The 19155-nt window shown below is 33.2% G+C and overlaps 2 protein-coding genes and 1 long non-coding RNA gene across 6 annotated transcripts; 2 read left to right on the top strand and 1 right to left on the bottom strand.

The window, feature by feature from the left end:
* The first annotated feature begins 2871 nt into the window (after nt 1-2871).
* Nucleotides 2872-4735, top strand: LOC8280709 (putative methyltransferase DDB_G0268948). Its single transcript, XM_002522785.4, has 2 exons — nt 2872-3334; nt 3948-4735. Exons 1-2 carry the CDS (start codon nt 3185-3187, stop codon nt 4578-4580), a joined length of 783 nt encoding a protein of 260 aa, XP_002522831.1. The 5' UTR covers nt 2872-3184; the 3' UTR covers nt 4581-4735.
* A 2093-nt stretch (nt 4736-6828) lies between these two features.
* Nucleotides 6829-10766, top strand: LOC125371079. Of its 3 annotated transcripts, none has more exons than XR_007217285.1 (3): nt 6829-7591; nt 7694-10272; nt 10358-10766. It is a non-coding gene; the product is annotated as an uncharacterized LOC125371079 (long non-coding RNA). The 3 variants fall into 3 exon arrangements; XR_007217286.1 differs by having other exon boundaries at nt 6836-9611; nt 9713-10272; XR_007217284.1 differs by having other exon boundaries at nt 6838-9611; nt 9798-10272.
* A 141-nt stretch (nt 10767-10907) lies between these two features.
* Nucleotides 10908-18871, bottom strand: LOC8280712 (autophagy-related protein 18f). 2 transcript variants are annotated; one of them, XM_048378975.1, is made up of 9 exons: nt 17681-17816; nt 15277-15380; nt 14465-14926; nt 13950-14381; nt 13276-13512; nt 12338-13171; nt 12106-12257; nt 11266-11631; nt 10908-11130 (listed from the first exon to the last, which is right to left on the bottom strand). In XM_048378975.1, the coding sequence occupies exons 3-8, from the start codon at nt 14771-14773 to the stop codon at nt 11268-11270; spliced, it is 2328 nt and encodes a 775-aa protein (XP_048234932.1). In that variant the 5' UTR covers nt 14774-14926; nt 15277-15380; nt 17681-17816; the 3' UTR covers nt 10908-11130; nt 11266-11267. The 2 variants fall into 2 exon arrangements, with proteins under 2 accessions (XP_048234932.1, XP_002522834.2); XM_002522788.4 differs by lacking the exon at nt 15277-15380 and having other exon boundaries at nt 17681-18871.
* Between the last annotated feature and the right edge of the window lie 284 nt (nt 18872-19155).

Genomic DNA, 19155 nt, shown 5'->3' with positions numbered 1-19155 from the left:
TTTTTAAGGTTTGGGCTTTGGCTTCGCATTCAAGGAGGCAAGTTGAAAAAAGAGATACTCCTTTAATTCCCAATAAAACATAAATAAATAAATACAATAAGGAGGTGTCGTCCTGTTGACTTTGTAAGTTGTTTTTGTATCTATTTCCACTTATATATTAAATTAATAAATAATTAATATATATTTATTAATTTTAAATAATTAAATATATAATAATTATGTAATATTAAAATATAAAACACTTATATATTTATATATACGTCACTTTTATATTTATTGTGATATATATATTTAATATATATAAAAATTATTGATATAAGTCGCTCGTAAAATTATAAATATATTTTTTCTATTATTCACGTATAAATTACTTGAAATATATATTGCTAATCTAATAGTTTAGTCACAATACAATGGAGAATTTAAAATATTTTTATAAAATAATATAAAATTTAGACAAAGAATAAAAAAACCATAAAATCAGTTCAAAGGGTAGTTGAGTTTGCTCCCCATTCTATCATACATATGAATATTTTCATCTTCATGTCAATACTTGTGAGATGATTTTTGAATGCACAACTCAAATTCTATATGCATTTTCAACTCATTTGAAAAACTATTTTAATCAAGATATTTACACAGAAATTTTTTTAACTATATTTAATATATACATCATAATAAATAGAAAAATTATATATATATAACAATATAACAATATTTTATACTATTAGTATTAAAAGATAAACACATATTCTACTATTTAAAACTAAAGAAAATTCTTAACTAAGTTTGATGTATATCCTCACTTATACAGTAAACCGATAAATAATTAAGACATATTCATTAGTTTAAAATGATGAAGCATGTGTCAATCATCCAATAAATATTCATACATATGTGTCACTCTCTTATTAGTTGTGGTATATACACCAATTTTAAATAAGAATTTCTTACTAAAACTAATAAATATATTTTTATCATCTATCAATTCGGTGTATATGCAAAAACAAACACCAAATCTTGATAAGAATTTTTCCTTTACATCTTAGCTTTAGTCGAAATGCATGTAAAGATACAAGAATTACATTTTGGATGGGAAAGATCATAAAAACTAGTTTGGTGCTACATAGCTTTGCCTACACATGAAGTTTTTTTTTTCTTTTAAATTTTTAAAATTGAGGGATACAAATAATGGAATTTTTTGAGATTGATAGTACAGGACTTCTAAATGGAAAATGACTCTTCTTCTCACTAGAAGTGGGGGGTTGGTTCAGGACTTCTGGTATTTGGAGTAAAAACACAGGAAACCATGACACACTTCTTCTGTAACAAATCTATAAAACATTATTTTGATTTTATTTTTCTTTTTTGCCTTTTGTCATCATGTATTGGGTTCTAGTTGTAGGAACATTTTGTTGACACTTTTTTTTTTTTTCTTTTTGTCTTTCAGTTTCTTTTGGTCCCAACATCATAAATAAAAATGGATTTGACACGTTTATAATGCCTTTATATTTTATAAAAATGGAGAACTTATAATTTGTTGCAAGACAAATTTAGTGTCAACTAATTCATTTAATTTTAGAAATTATAGCGTCTAATTTTAATAATAAAAATGACAATCGATTTTGCATGTAATTAGCTTTTTCAGTATTTAAAACAAAAGTAAATATAATAAAAAATAAAATTTCACTTAAAATAGTGATAAATTAATTATATGTTTTCAATCACATTAATAGATTTTTTATTTATTTATAATTTTAAGATCAGTATACTCCACTTAGTAATCATGAATCAATTCTATAACAATTTCGATTGAAAGAACATAATAGAAAAAGACAAAGTAAATTAGGTGGTTTCTATTAATAAAATGGTAATATATATTTGTATTTCACACATTTTTCTCTAGTCAGGACATTTTTCTTTTCTTAATTAAGATTTGACCAATCATTTTGCACGCCAAACACCTCAAAACTATGGAAAATACTCTTATATGAAATGAAACAAATGTAACCTAATTAAAACTCTAATAATTAATTTTTCCACATTCAGAATAAAATAAAATAAAAGAAGAAGCTTGTGGGTAATTAAATCTTCATTTACATTTCTTGACCACATCAAAATCATAATCAATGTGAACGTGATTATTAAGAAAAAAATTGTTAATTATTAATAAATATGATGATAATGAGATTTTAACTTATGAAGTTTAGTTTAGTTTTATAAATTAGACTCCTTTTGAACAAACTCATATTTATTTATTTTCCATTAAGTTGAAAGCTCTCATGACGGCCCAACTAAGCCCAATGACCTCATCCAATATCAGGATTGACCCATCCAACTTTTTTGTTGCTGTCGGTCCACACAATACATTTTGATATATTCTTTCTGTCTGAAAAGGATAGTCTTTTTTGGTTTTTTTTTGTCCATTTTATATTCTTTATTTATTTTTTAATTATTAGTATATTAAATTCTTTAATTATTATTTTTAATTATGAAATGCAAATACTTTGATACTTTATACTTTGAAATTGTAGCTGTTATAGAAATTTTAGTAAATGTATATAAAAAGATATTTGATAAAAATCGATACCATTAATTATGAAAGAATGAAGAGGAGAATTTGAACTTAAAGACTTTATTATTCATCGGTAGACTAAAGTTTTGAGTGCGACGATATCAAAATTCTAATGGGTTTATTATCTAAATTAAACTTAGACAAAAAATGTGATCATTACAGTAAAGAACAATAGCTTTCCCAACCATTCCAAGACTTCTTCAAAAAAGAAAACAACCACTTTAAGACTGCAACTAAAAAGTATTCTTGATCACTTTTTCTAACACAAATTGCTGAAATTGGAGTCAATAAGCTTTTGGATTTTGATGACTCTGGGCTTAAATAGCTATATAAAAATAAAAAATGACAGCAATGTCTATTCAAATTTGACTCCAAGCCTGAAAATAATGGAGTCTAAAGTGTAGAAAGGGGTCGATCTGGGCCTTAGTCATCTTTAAAAGAATAAAAGAAAAATATAGTCACAAGTTTCTGATCAAGAAGTGAAGTTCAAATTTGCTTTGTTTAGATGTTGGCATGTGATTGAGAAACACTGAACTCTTTACTGGTTATAATAAATATTCGAGGATATGAAGGTTTCCATCATCACATAACACAAACTGTTTAAAAAAAATGGCAGGTTTGTTTGACAAGCAGGCAGCAATTTATTTGGATGCAAGGCCAACTTTCCCAAAAGAATGGTTCTCAATGCTCTCTGCTCTTACCCTTCACCATTCTTTAGCTTGGGATGCTGGCACTGGCAATGGCCAAGCTGCTATCTGTGTTAGTTCTCTCTCTTTTTCTTGTTTCACAACTGTCCTTGATTTTCAAACCGTAATTAACTCTGATTACCTGTGCATATAGAAATTTAATTGATATGGGTTGAATTTCTTGATCATGGTCTGAAAATTCAATTGGATTTGCTGATCTTTTGCTTTAATTGTTGGAGCTGATTTTTGTTAAATTGTATGATGTGGAATAAGAAGAACAGATAGGGGTTTAAATTATCTGTCTTTGATAATAGTAATTGCAAGATCATATCGGAGGGTTATTTTTGTTGATCTTGGGAATGAATAGAGATTAATTGGGTAAAAATACCTGTCCTCAAATTCATTAGGTTCTTTATAAGATCATGAGACATGATGATTAAGTGATTGCAAACTGACTTGAGTGAAGAGCAGTAATGAAAGTTCATGGGTCAGTAGATACTGCTTTTGATTGAATAATTATATGCCTATGTACTGTGTAAACTGTTTGCAGATTGTTAAAACATTCTGTTCCACTGATTGCTACAGACTTAAGTGAAGAGCAGTGATGATACTTAATTAGATCAGTAGAGATTGCTTTTGATTGAAATAAATATACATTTTTGTGATACATGTTGCGTCCTCTTCAGGTTGCAGAACATTATGATCAAGTGATTGCAACTGACATAAGTGAAGAGCAGATAAAGCATGCCATCCCTAATCCTCGAGTTCGATACTTTCACACCCCATCGTCAATGTCCGACGATGAAATAGTATCCTTAGTTGGGGCTGAACATTCAGTTGATCTAGTGACAGTATCAGTAGCAGTACATTATTTCGATCTGGAAAGATTCTACTCTCAGGTTAAGCGTCTGCTGCGAAAGCCTGGAGGTATCATTGCTGTTTGGACATATAACACCATCAGCGTTAACTCAGAGTTCGACCCTGTCATGAGGCGTTTCTATGAGAGTACGCTTCCATTCCAAAACCCGAAAGCCAAGTTTGCCTTTGAGTGTTACAAGACACTTCCATTTCCCTTCGAAAGCGTTGGCGTAGGCTGCGAGGGGCAGCCGACAACATTAGACATGCCGAAGGAGATGTCATTTGAGGGAATGTTGGGGCTGTTGAGGTCATGGTCAGCTGTCAATACTGCTAAAGATCAAGGTGTGGATTTGTTGTCCGAAAATGTTGTTAAGGAGTTTGAGGATGCTTGGGGCGGCTCTAATACGGTCAGAACTGCTATCTTCAAGACGTATATGATTGCAGGAAAGGTCAAGCAGTAAGGTTTCCTTGGAGAAACCCCAAGACGGAAATGAAATCTTTTTAATGATTTTTATGAGCCTTGGGACTCAAAAAAATGTGAGATACTTTATCTTATTCTATATTAGAATTGAAAATAAAAAAATATTTATACAATCAAATATGGAATTAATTTGAATTCTTTCTGACACTTTTTTAGAAACTACCCAATAGAAATTTAAATTTTAGATTCCTATGTGTCGGTCGAACCAATGACTATTTATGATTTCATAATTGAATCAATTATATACTATTTCAAAATTCAAAAAATATTATGGTAAAACTTCATTTGAAACAGTAAGGTTTCCTTGGAGAAACCTTAAGATAAAAGTATCTTTTAAGTCATGAAGATGGTTGCTATAGTTAAGCTTAATAAAAGCCAAGTATGGAGCATAATTTGATTTTACAAGAAAAAAAAACACATATAGTTATGCCCTTTTTCATTTGAGGGCATCTAGTTCTTTTCTCATCATTTGGAAGGGTAAATTTTTGTAATAAGAAGTTAATAAATTCTTAATTTATAACTTTAACTAAATGATTATTAAATTTTAATTTTAATAATACTATTAAAAGGTAAATTATATGAACGGTCACCAAATTTTGCACTTTGTAATAAAAGGGTATTAAATTTTTGATTTGTAAATAAATGGTTGAATTTTAATTTTAATAATAATGGTGATATTTTTCTGATACACTTCGATGATGTGGCATTTGAAAAGAAATAGTGATATTAATTGAAAATATTAAATTTCTTAATTTTTGTGCAAATAAAGATTGACCTATTAAAATTGAGAAGAGTATTTTTTTTTTTAGAGAAATTTTTATACACACTCAGTCTACTGTTAAACATTGATATGTATTATTTGATTGATTTTTAATTATGAGTTATTAGTATTAATAAATAAATCGACCAATAAAAATACAACATTTAATAAATAACATCATGCGATGATATTTAATTTAATTTATGTATAATTAATATAATATACTAATGCTACATTTGGCTGAAATCTATTAAAATTTTTATTTTATTTAAAAAATATACATAAAAAATAAATAAAATAAATATGATAAAATTGAAAGAGATATTTTGATGTTATAAAATATATTGATAAATTAATATAAATTTATTAAAAAAATTTACTTATTTTATTAGAATTTAATTTAGTTCTAACTAATTTCATATAATTAAATTTATAAAATTATAAATTAATTTCTAATTTATTTAAAACACATAAATTCTGAATTTGCAAATAAATTGATTATTTCAATCAAAATTTAAGAATTTTTCTTTCCTTCTATTTTCGAATTTGGTTAACTATCAGTTTTTAAAAATTAAAAACCGTTGATGAATCCATAAGTTCAATCGACTACTTCTGTCAACTACTTTTTTTAGTACAGTTTTAACGGTTTTGGTTCGGTGGATAGATTATCAATTATAATTGAAAGAATTCATGGGTTTTATTTTGGTAAAAGGTACAAAAATATCCCTAAACTTATTAGAAAAGTTTAATTAAGTTCTTATCTTTTTTTTTTCTCAATTAAACCCATTAACTTTTATAAATAGTTCAATTAAGTTTTCATCCTTTTTTTTTGCCAATTAAACCCATTAACTTTTATAAAAGGTCTAATTAACCCCTAATGCTAATAACGTCCAAAATGTCGTTAAGTATAAAGGTCTTATTATTTTGAGAATACGAATAATAACTGCTCTAAATATTTTAAAGTCACGCTTATATCATGTGAGGGAGAGAAAGCCACTTCTTCTTCTTTATTTAACTTACATCATAGCTTCTAGAACTGTAGAACCATCTTTCATGATTGGTTTTTCCATGAAGTATGCATATTTATGGTTTTATTGTAAAAACATATTGAATGTGGTGAGATGTAATCTAACTCGACAACTTGCACTCACCCTTTACTTATAAATGAGCGTGATGAAGAAAACAAAAATGTTGTTGTCATTTCAGGTAAAAAAAAATTACTACTCTTTTTTGTAAATTATGATTTATTGATACTACTTTTGTATTAAAAAATAGTTTTTTCTTTCTCACGTGATATAAGCATAATTTTAAAATATTCAGAGCGTATAAAAATTAATGGGTTTAATTGAGCTAAAGAAAATGATGAAAACTTAATTGAACTTTTCTAATAAGTTCAATGACATTGTTTTACCTTTTACCTATTATTTTCCTAGAGAAATTCAACTTTGTGTGTCTATCTACTCTAACATTACTAATATTACTAGACTCGGTTCCAATTGCAACACTTTGGACAAAGAGCTGAAGACTCTTAATCTGTTTGAAAAATAGTGTGATTCAAGAACTTGAATCAGCTGACAAGGATGGGAAATCACCAACAGCTCAAGTTAAAGAATGGCTTCAAGAAGTTGAAGAGATGATGAACCAAATGGGTTTGATACAGCAAGAAATGATGGTACACAAGAACAATTTTGTGGATGCTAAGTAAATTGCAGGCACCAATATAGGCCCAGCAAGAAAGTAGTAAAAGCGATCAAGAACGTAGAAAAACTCAAGGAAGGTGGAAGTTTTACAGAAGGCATTGTTATTAAGAATCCTGAAGCAAGCCCAATCAAGCATATTCCTGGACCTTCAATTTTTCAAGATCGAACAACAGCATCTCAAACTTTAACAGCTTATGGATATGTTAGATGATGATGAGGTTCAAAGAGTTGGTGTTTGGGGGATGGGAGGAATAGGGAAGATTACCCTGGTGAAGACCTTGAATAATAAATTAAGGACTGCTCCTGTCCAGTCATTCAGTGTGGGGATATGGGCTACAGTCTCTAGAAACTTTAACTTTTAAAGGTCCAAACACAAATAGCTGAGAGATTAAATATGGGGGTAAGTCAAGAAGAAAGTGAGGAGGGATTAGCTATCCGGCTGCATCAACGACTTGAGAAGGAAAGAAGTTCCTTCTAATTCTTGATGATGTATGGGAGGCAAATGATTTGGATCAATTAGGAATCCCTCAGGTTGAAGTTAAAAAAAGTTCGAAGATCATTTTAACATCTCGATTACTTGATGTTTTCAAGTTCGAAGATCATTTTAACATCTTGATTACTTGATGTTTTCAGGGGGATGAAGCCTGATAAAGCAGTTAAAGTTAGTAGACTTGATGAGGAAGAAGATTGGCAGTTGTTTAATCAAAATGCAGGGGAAGCAGTGTCCTTAAAACATATCAAAGCACTGGCAGAATCAGTTGCCAAGGAATGTGGATTACCTTTAGCAATCATCACCATGGGAAGGGCTATGATGGGATAGAAAATGGTAAAGCTGTGGAAGCATGCTTTGAGCAAGTTACAACGATCGCTGCCTTCTATAAGTAACATTGAAGAAAAGGTATATAACATCTTGAAGTGGAGTTATGATACATCAGAAGGTAGCAAAATAAAAGCCTGTTTCCTTTATTGCTGTTTGTTTCCTGAGGATTTCTCTATTGAAGTGAACTAGTACAATGTTGGTTAGCAGAAGGATTGATAGATGAACAACAAGGCTATGAAGATTTATTGATAAGTGGTATTACTTTGTTAGAGAATTTGAAGGACTCTTATTTGTTGGAAGATGGTGCTCGCAAGGGAACTGTAAAGATGCATGATTTAGTTTGGGATGTAGCTATATGGATAGCATGGTCATTGGAAGATGCGTGCAAATTACTTGTTCACTCTGGTGAAAGCTCAAGGGAAATTCCTGAGGCCAAATTACTTTCATGAATAACAAGATAAGAACATTGCCTGAATGTCCCATAGAATGTTCAGAGGGTTCAACCTTACTACTACAAGGTAATCCCCTTGAGACGGTGCCTCAGAGGCCTGCAAGGATTTCAAGCACTCAGGGTGTTGAATTTAAGCAGAACTCGCATCTGTTCGTTGCCGTTTCCCTTCTTCAACTGAATGACATTCGTATTCTGCTTCTGAAAGAATGTCATTACCTCGAAGAATTACCCTCAGTAGAAGGGCAAGTACTTGATCTCAGTGCTACTCGTATAGAACATCTGAGCCAGTTGAGACAAGTAAACCTCTTCCGCACTCATTTTTTTGAAGACTATTCCTGCTGGAATTATATCAAGGTTGTTAAACTTAGAGGTTCTCGACATGACACTCAGTGATTACCATTGGGGTGTTGAGGAACAGGTAATACAAGGAGAAGCAACATCTGAAGAACTGATGAACCTCCAAAAATTGTTAGTCTTATCTATAAGATTACAATGCATACCTTCCTTTGGTACTGATGTTCCGTGGATTGATAGATTAAGAAGATCCCAGTTTTTCATCGGCGAGCAAGCAAACTCTTTGCCAACAAGGCATGCTAAAAGGAGAGTAACCATAAGTGGTGTAAATCTTTCAGGAGAATGGATTGGTTGGTTACTGAGTAATGCAAAATCTCTCATCCTGAATCACTGTTGGGGACTAAATGAGATGCTTGAGACATTGACTATCCATACAACTGGTTCCTTCACTGGTTGAAGTCTCTAAGCATTTCAAATTCCAACAGTAGCTTAAGGCCAACAGGAGGATGTGCTGCTCATGAGGACATGCTACCAAATTTGGAAGAAGTCTATCTTGATCATCTCACTTATTTAGAAACCATTTCAGAATTAGTTGGGCATCTCGGATTGAGATTTCCTAGATTAAGAGTTATGGAAGTGACAAGATGTACTCGATTAACAAAACTTCTTTCTTATGGTAATTTCATTGTTTCCCTTCAGAGATTGGAAGAAATCAAGGTAAGTTTCTGTGGCAAGTTAGGGGAGCTATTTAAGTACTGTTGAGGGCAAGATTTAGCTCCAGAACCAATTGTTCCAAGTTTAGGATTAATGAAGTTGAAGAACCTTCCAAAATTAAGGACCCTTTGCAGAGAACGGGAGTCATGGCCTTGTTAGTTCAGGTTGATGTGACCAACTGCAGTCTCCTCCAAAAGTTACCTCTCAGCAGGCAGCATGCAAATACTATAACTTTGCATTTGGATGGAGAGGTTTCAAGTTGAGAGATACAGGTACTTTCTTGGTAACTTAGTATTTGAGTTAACTTATAGTTAAATTTCAGTATTTGAGTTAACTTAGTATTTGATCTTGGTTCAATGATTTGTGTATGCAGATAATAATTTCAAAATCATATTGTGGATCTTAAAAATTAGTAGACTGCTTTCTGATTGAGTTACTAGTTTCCAGAGTATTTGTAGTTTGTGCAGATTGCAGAATGTTAATAATGGCCAGGTGATTGCAGCTGACATAAGAGACGAGCAGATAAAGGCTGCCATCCCCAAACCTCGAGTTCAATATTTTCCCTCTCCGTCATCAACGTCCGATGATAAGAAATTTCAGTTGATGTCGTGACAGTATCAAATAGCTGTAAACTGTTTCGACATGAAAAGATACTCTCAGGTTAAGCGTCTGCCATGAAAAGCCAGGAAGCATCACTGCTGTTTGGACATGTAATATCATCAAAGTTTTAACTCAGTTTGATCCTGTCATGTGGCGTTTCTAAGAGGTATGCTCCCAATCCAAAACCCAAAACTTACAAGATACTTCCATTTCCTTCCGGAAGTGTTGGCGTAGGCTGCAAGGGGCAGCCGGTAACGTTAAACATGCCAAAGCAGAAGTCGTTTGAGGGAATGTTGAGGTCATTATCAGCAGTCAATACTGCTAAATATCCAGGTATGGATTTGTTGTCTGAAAATGTTAAGGAGTTTGATAATGCTTGGGGGGGCTCTAATATTGTCAGAACTGTCTATCTTTGCAGGAAAGGTGAAGCAATAAGAATAGGATATCCTTGGAGAAACCTTAGATAAAGGTATCTCAAGTCATGAAGATGGAAGCTACAGTTAATTGACTGTTAAAATGGAGCATAATAGGATTTTGTGATATCTTGGTAATGCAGAGAGGAGTCATTTTCTTATAACATTTGGGTATTATAGAGATTACAAGGCATTAAGAAGAGGTTTTTCTTCTATTCTTCCTTTTAATTTTGGAAGGCCTAATGGGTTATTATCGCTCGACATGTCCATTACCTGAAACACCATTGTTTCTTATTATTATGCATTGAGAACAGAAAGAGCAGACGGAAGCTTAAAGATGAAACCAAGTTCAGTCTTCAAATGTTGCATTTCTTGAGATTTTAGAGCTCAGAAGTAAACTTGCAATAGTCCCAAGAGATTATGCACTTGAATAGAAGTTTCAGTATAAGAACCAAACCTTCTGTCAGCACATTATATTACAAACTTGTCTGAACAAATTTGCACAAGAATGGTAAACATATACAATTTAGAACTAATAGAATAAGTGACCCAGAGTTGCTTAAGGTTATGCTATACTTTTATTTACATATATTACAACTGATTATTATTGCAAATATGTGTATTATTTACAACGTCAATATAAGACTGGAGTCCCAAGTCCCAGCATACAAACAAAGTATCAACACTTCCTCTCACTCTTGTCTACAATTCCATCCACAAATATTAACATGGTTAATGAACTTTCCAGTTCAAGCAGAATAAAAGAATAACACCGCACCTGAATGAGAGAAAAATATCGGTTTAGCATCTGCATCATCGCCAAATAAGCTGCTAAATCTATCAATAACATCGAGCTCAGGATGACATGCGATAATGGACCAAAAGACTGTGAATGAGGAAAATGAGAAGTTACCTCTAATCAAACTCATCGCCCTCATCTTCAAAATGGTTCTCCATTCTTGGGCCTCCATTGTTACTATTTACAAGCTTGAGTTGAGCTTCTGTTCTTAAGCTATCTCTACTATTTACATTATCGAGTGGAGTATCTATTTTAGAGCCATCGCTACTATTTACATAGCCCATAACTTCTGAGGGCATCCTAGAATCATTCCACCCTGTTTCTTCAACTCCATTCCGACGTTCAGCTGCTACAGCACCGCAATCGGTCATGCAGTCGAGAGAGCAAGAGCTGCTTCTACATGAAATCCTGCCATTTTCAGACAGCACAGACCTTTGATGCTGAGGCTGCACATTAATGTTATTATCTAAGGCAGGAACCCTGTATGTAAGATAAATTCAGGTCAGGATTGTGAATATAAGCTCCCATTGATGCTTATAAAATTTGAATGCAATAAGATAAGTGAAAGCAAAAAGAATCTAAAAATTTTGTATTCTGATAAAGGTTCTCAAATAACAAACATTCTGCAGACTAGTAACCCATTACAGCATCTAGCCAATAAAGAGTATAGTTGTTAGGGGATGAAGCATGGCTCAAGCATCCCGACTAGTTTTCAGCATTATGGGAAATAGCATCTTAGAATAAAGCAAAAAGAATACTTAAATACCCCATCTCATAAATAAAAACATTTTATTCTAAAGATCAATCACCTAAACCACTTTCAAGTATGTTAATATTATGAGCATATCTCGCTAACGTAATAGAATATCTCAAAAAAATTCCCTAAAATGAAAGCAATACTTAAATACACATAATCAAAAAAAGAAAGAATAGAATTAGAAAGCTTCAGCACACCTCGCATATCGATGATAGTCAAAAACCGGAACTAAATCCTTTGACCTTGCTTCAATTGTGCGAGTTGGAAGCCTTTCAACCTCAATTTCACCTAACATTGCATTTTCTCCATCCATTTTTATCCCCTCTGTCATCATCGGTTGGAAGTAGATCTGGCAAGCAATTGATAAGAGCAAATGAGAACAGGGTATGATTCCTAAATACACTGATATCAGGCAAAACACGAAAATACCTCAGGCTTTGCCCATAATGCAGTATGAGGTTGATGCATCTGTAGTTCAGCTTCTGAAATATACAAATGATGCTTTTCCTCAGGGTTGATCTTTTCTTTTATAGTTGCACCCATACCTTCAGGATGAACACTATTTCCTTTTTTCTTGCCTTCGGGATATATCTTATTGCTGTCTGAAATCCCATTCTCACCGTATATGTCAACATTATCCTCCCGCTCTCTTCGGTTTAGCTTCTGACAAATATTCCACTTTTGAATTGCCTCAACTACTAACCTCCCATCACTTTCTGGAACTGATTCAAAAGCTGTGCCTAATCCAGGCACAACAGCCATCGAATCTATGCCAGCTGATATACGCAATACATACTGTATCATACAACCAGATGGTGAAAAAACAAGAAGGTGGTACTTTGACTTCAAAATGGTGCCATCCAAATACAAATCGTTGTTGCCTTTGCAGTTATGGAAAGAGGAAGCAATAGCCCCTGAAAGGGAACTCAATCTGCCTGTTGCAGCTGCTGCAGCACCAGTTACAGAGCCTTTCCAGCCATTATTCCCATTTCTTATTCTGCTGACTACAGATAGTGTAACTGGAGGACCAGATGCACAAAGGCTCTGCTGATTATGCATTTGTAAACCCAAACTAGACGGCCAACGAACAGCAGACTTGGTCATTACACCCGATTCACTATTTTTAGCAGAGTAATTAGCAATCAAAGTCTGAAAGTTCACTGGTCCTCCAAAGGGATTAATAGCAAACAAATGATTTGTCCCCCTTGAGGAACTTATCATAATCCAGTTGCTGTCATCACTGAAACTTATGTCCTGTATAACCTAGGAAATAAATCCAAAATACACTATAAGAAAAGGACATCGGAAGCTACTAGATACTAATGATGTATGATGAGAATAAACAAAAGCAGTGATGCGGCTCTTACTGCATTGGTAAATCCACGTTGCAGCCTGTAGAGATGTGTGTAAGATGCTCCAGCATCACCTGCAGAAGAGCTTCCTTGGATTCCAGGCATTATTTTAAAAACATTTATGTTATGACCATGTACTGAGGCAGTAACTAAAAGGGTGCCACTAGGATCAAAGCACAATGCAGAAATAGGACTCCTGTGTGCTCTAAACTGGGCAATCACAAGTTTACCAACAATATCCCTGACAACAACCTGATCAACAAGAGTAAATGGAAAGGGAAAAAGTAAGGACAATGCAGTAACATCGTGCTTGCTAGGTGCTACCAATTCATTCAGAGATAGATACAGACAGAGAGGAGTGGAAGAAATGATGAAGAATAAAACTGATGCACTGGAAACACGACAGCATAATCTTGTCTATAACTACTTCCTAAAACTACTAATAACATATTCAAGCCTCACAGCAAATGAATATTGTATCACATAAGGAGTCAAACATAACAAACTTTTATCAGCCAACTGCTATAATTTTAAATCAGCCTTTCTCTCATGTGAAATCCCATAAAGGCTAAGTAATATCTATGAGCTTCAGCAAAAACAATTAAAAGGAAACTTTGCCTTTCCCTCAAAGGAATTAGAAAACAGAGTGTATTAAGTGAAAAGAAACAAAGGAGAAGCAGAAAATGTACCATTCCTACGTTATCTGCATCTGGCAAATGGCCATTAACAGTACTATTCGCTTTCCAGCCAGGATTCGCTGATTGAAAGGAACTGTGGGAATCAGGTAGAAGCTCTGAGCAATACCTGGAGAATTTCTTATATCCCATGTCCCCGAGCATCACAATTCCAGCAGCAAGTTGTTTACTCGATTCTTTTGCATAATGTGCAACCAAACTCCCATTTGAATTAAAACCAGAAAAACTTGCAGAAGATGTTAAATGTTGTGGGCTAACACGTCCAGAGCTAGAGATTGCAACTGGACTTCCACTATAAGCCAGCCACCTGGGACCAACTGCAAGAGGTCCATAGCCCAGACCTCCAGAACCAGGATAACCCGTGACTATAGGATTCGTAAGAATAGTATATTCCCTCTCCAATGTTGTGGCATCAAAACAGTGAATCTGCAGCACAGAAAACTAAATTATCGCACTCTAGAAAGGCAAAAATTAAAAGAGATTCAAAAATCATGCCACAAGACAACAACCTGAGCTGCTTGAGAAATTGCAACAATTCGAGAGCTGCACCTCACAGAATAAACAATTGATCTGAATTTGAGCATATGTATGTAAGATTGAGATCTCAGTGAATAGAACCGCACAATAGTTGGCACAAAATTACCACTGCCAGACTCATGGCAGTTAGGGATGCTCCCATAGCATTGACTAGGCAACCCATCTGAAATATCATTAACTCCAGAAATGGTCCCATCAGTGCAAACTACCAAAATAGGTCGGCTTTCTGCAAACTTGTCCTCTGACCTCTTTGATGCTATTGGCTTTGGTAGCAGTTGCATGAATGAAACAGGACCATCATGTCTAGAAACTAGGTCGCGGACATTGTCTGCTTCTTCAACATCCCAAACCTGGAAACCAGACCGATATCCTAACAACAGAACTCGCCGAACATCACCCTCATCGTCTAATTTGTCAAACCCGGCCCAGTGGACCTGCAAATTGCAGATGAAAGATGATAAGAACCATCTGCACTCAGATCTTAATTTAACAAATTCCAGATAAAGTAAGAACCAATTAGAAATTAATTTAACATAAACAAGAGAAAGTCGAAGAGTCCAATGCAAACAATAATAAGAAATTAAAGGACCAAATGCCTTATGTCGGTTAGGAGGATATTAAAGGGTGTAACGTAAAATTGAAAATGTATTGGATGTTAATTTTGTATGCCTATCAAGCTCTTAACACTCCTGTTGGGGGACCAAAGAAGGTGATTAAGGAACTTTGAAATTTAGTAATAAGGAACTTTGAAATTTAGCATTTTAACTTCCCACTCTTTTCTAACCTCATTGAACCTTGCACTCTTTTCATGTCTTTTAACCTCAGACAAAGTAAGCTCAATCAACTCTTCTTGACATTACATTCCTTTGACCGGTTAACCTCCCAGCTCTGTATAAAATTCATAAAACATTGTAAAGTAACCTCTCTTCTCCAATATTACCTTCTCGTCATTAATTTCAAAACAAAACCCCCATGCTTCCATGCCAAAGTGTTATGTAGAGGTAACAGAACAGCCTAAAGTGTAGAAGGACAAGACATATGCCTATTAGAAGAAAAACAACAACGACAGGCACATGCAAATATGGCACAAAACAAAACCGCAGTTGAGCAGAGATAAACAAAACAAACTCTATCAGGAGCTTTAAACAAATACCAGAATTCTACAGCTGAAAAGATTGCAAACCATACAAATTGTTGTAATTGTTAATTTTGCTTAGCATATTTCCATCTATTTCGATTTAAAGCTAAGCCAAAATTAGTTAATTCCTTTATAATCTCATACCAGAATAACTGAGACTCCAGTAACAGTAATATTACATAATGGATGTTAACCATACAACCATGCATACACATTAAGATGATTTTGATCTAACCGAACTGAATTTAATTATCACATATTACTTTAGTAACTATTCCATTAACTTCTTAATAGTATCAGTTTCAAACTGATAACCACTAGGAGCCGTGCACTGACACCTTATTATCTTTTGTAAAAAGAAAAAAAAAAGGTTCTTACACCCAGAGCTTTTATACAAGTTTCTCTAGCTAATATCCATCAGCTCCTTGAACTCAATTTTCCTTCTTCTCAGTAACTTCTTAAAAAAAAAAAAAAAAGCATTCTAAAAGTAGCTCCTTAAGCCCATTGGCCAGAAACCAAATAACCAGAGGAAAAAAAAAATAACTTTAACTCAAACAGAAATCTCTAATGGATGTGAATGCCATGATACCCAAGTTTAGCTCCAAAGTACCAAGTCTCTAATGAACCAGAAAGCATGTAATGTAGGAATCATATGATTGACAAAGCAAAGTTTAGCTACACATTATCCTAGTCTAGTACTTTAAAGGGAGTGGAAAAGGTGTAAAAAAGATAAATGCTACATTCCTTGTCACACCCTTTGGATAATCAGTAATGCTTTCTCCCCCAGTGTGAAAATTAGACTATGTCACCTATTGTAGACTTTACCACATCCAAATTCACATACAATTTCTTACTGCACTCCACTCAATTTACACAAATAATTCATGAATGAAGATGGCAAAGAAACACCAAACTTTTGGATCAGTGAATGATGCTAATTACTACTTAACGAAAAAAAGTGAACAAAAGTTTTTGATATGAAAAACAACCTCAAAAATACCTAGAAAAAGCCCATACTATCATATTCTTATCAAACCGAAACAGCTACTTCCTCAAATTTGGCACACACTAATCATGGTCAACTAAAATTCTGTACGTGACATTGTAAATTACTGAAATTGGTGAACCATTTAAAAACCAACAGCATACACACTCCATTTCAGTACTTCAACATAAGCAAAGCCAGCCTGCATACATTCACATCAGAAACTGCCCAGTCCACAATTTGGATAAAGTTCAGTAATAATCTATTTAATCAGTATTAAGACAAGAACTAGCACAATTTTGCACAATCTAAACACAAAGCATATCACTAATGACCTTAAAATTCCTGCAAAGTCAAGCCTCAGCACTGAATCTAAGTCTGCTTCTTCTATAACTCAATCAAACTACTTAAACTGTTTTGTCACTGTAGTATGCTAGTCATAACTTACATGCACTATCAAGTATCAATAAACTAAATTTCCCGAGTTTTTAATCATAAAATTATATGGAAATTTCTTCAATTTCTCATAATAGTAACCACCCAGTAACTCAATATATGTGCTACTAATCCCGAAAAGGGAAGTTCCCCCTCGTAACAACTAAATCAAAATTAAACCGCTTGTCAAAAATAGCCTTACCTAATCAAGATCAAACCCGTTTCAACTGAAGCATGCATATACCCATAATTACAAAGAAACACAGAAAAATGAGCTGAATTAGTAACCATTTAAAGCTCCTCAAGACCTCAAATTAGATAATATATTTAATGCCATTATAACTCCCAATTCATATAGCAAAATTTAACACAGAAACCTAAAATTTTATGGTTCTCTCGTATGCACGAAAAGACATAAGAAAGAAATCAAAACCAACATCAGCAAACATCAAAAGTTTTCATAACGAACTAACATTCATATATCTTTGCATATTAGAAACAACTTAAGTACACATGTAAAAACACCCCAAGCACAAAACTTCATAAAGAATAATAATTCAACATGTGAAAGCCAAAATCTTTAATTTCTCTCTAAAAAGAAACTCAAACATAACAAGCTCACAACTTTACCTGATCATTGCTGGCATCGTCATCTCTATCAACAATAGATTGTGCAACAGAGGCAGCAGACCTTGCAACAGTAGATGCCCCAGATGAAACAATCCTCAAATAGCTAGAAATCGCCCGAAACGAGCTTGGTAAAAACCCATTATTAGCTCGTCCCTGCAAATTCTTATGATTTTGCCCATCATTACTATTCCTCATAATAGTCCCAATAGCCCAAAAAACAAAGGCAACAAATACCCAGATTATTAAAATCCCCGATTCTCCAATTTCTCCTTTGAGCATAACACGAGGCTGTTCCTCTTTTGAAAATTAATCAATTGAATAAAAAAACCCTAATTGTAGAAAAGGAAACAGCCTTTGCCTTGATTCAGATAAAAAGATAGAATCTTCAGGTCACAAACATGTCCATCTATCTTGATTTTTGCTTGCTTAATTGAATAGATTAGGTACAAGTTTCTAAAACAAGCAAATACAAAGAACACAAAAACAAAGTCCCAACTGGAAACGAACTGCTACTACACACCAGATTTTTTTTTTCTTAATTTCGAAATCTATTGTGTTATACCTTATGGGTTTTGCAAAAAAAAAAAACACCAACAAAAAGAAATGAAATCTAAACAAAACCCAGTAAACCTTGACACTTTTCTAAAAACAAACCCATATACAATAAGGATATCCTTTTCAAAAATAGATTAAAAATTCTTGTTGTCTTTTATTTAAAAAGAAAAAAAAAACAACTTACAACACCAATAAATAAGTTTGAATAAAAAAAATAAGTTATAATATGGTACAGATTGAATTGGGCTTGTGAGGATCTATAGACAAGGAAGGTAAGGATTTGGCAAGAGAGAAGGAAATGGATAATGAAGAAGGGGAAAAAAATTATACAAATAAATAAATAAAATTTTATTTTTTGGGGTGTTTTGGGTTTTCTTTGGTGAGAATTGAGGAAGGTGAAAGAAAAGAAGCTCTTGTTCACGTCTCTCTCTTATTATCTGTTTTGAAGAGTATTGTATTGTAGTTGTAGTTGGGTTAGTTTTCTCATTGCTACCTTATAAAGCTTTTTGCTTTTCTCTCTCTTTTTTTTTTCTTTTTTTCTTTTTCTTTTGATCAGTTTTTTCTTTTGGATTCTGATGACTGATGAGTTTGTTTCTGTTTCTTGAGAACAAAGAAATTAAAAAACAAAATCCTAACCCAATTGTATTGATCTGTTTTTACATCTTTTCTAGTTGCCACACCAGTAAGCGGTCGGTCTAACTGAGAATTAATACTTAAAATTAAAAATCTAATTAAACTTGACTTGATTTTTGTTTCTTTCTAAATGCAGAAGTTCTATCAAAAAATAAAATAGAATTTAAAAAATTATAATAAAAAAATCCAGTGTGTTTTATCAGCCGGTTCAACCAATTGAGCAACTGAAACCGATAAAGAATCTTTGAATCGTTTGGTTTCTCAACAAGAATAATGTTTTTTAAACC

This window comes from Ricinus communis, chromosome 9 (genome assembly GCF_019578655.1).
Source record: "Ricinus communis isolate WT05 ecotype wild-type chromosome 9, ASM1957865v1, whole genome shotgun sequence".
Classification (NCBI taxonomy): Eukaryota; Viridiplantae; Streptophyta; class Magnoliopsida; order Malpighiales; family Euphorbiaceae; genus Ricinus; species Ricinus communis.
Note: the sequence above shows the minus strand (reverse complement) of the source record. Positions and strands in the feature narration are given on the sequence as shown.

Bases quoted from the DNA above. Each gene is read 5' to 3' on its own strand.
- LOC8280709 (XM_002522785.4), top strand. From the start codon at position 3,185: ATGGCAGGTTTGTTTGACAAGCAGGCAGCAATTTATTTGGATGCAAGG. The intron at 3,335-3,947 runs GTTAGTTCTCTC...CGTCCTCTTCAG, and splicing joins ATGGCCAAGCTGCTATCTGT to GTTGCAGAACATTATGATCA.
- LOC8280712 (XM_002522788.4), bottom strand. From the start codon at position 17,959: ATGCTCAAAGGAGAAATTGGAGAATCGGGGATTTTAATAATCTGGGTA. The intron at 13,513-13,949 runs GTACATTTTCTG...CTTGTTGATCAG, and splicing joins ATGCAGATAACGTAGGAATG to GTTGTTGTCAGGGATATTGT. The intron at 13,172-13,275 runs GTAAGAGCCGCA...TTTATTTCCTAG, and splicing joins AACGTGGATTTACCAATGCA to GTTATACAGGACATAAGTTT.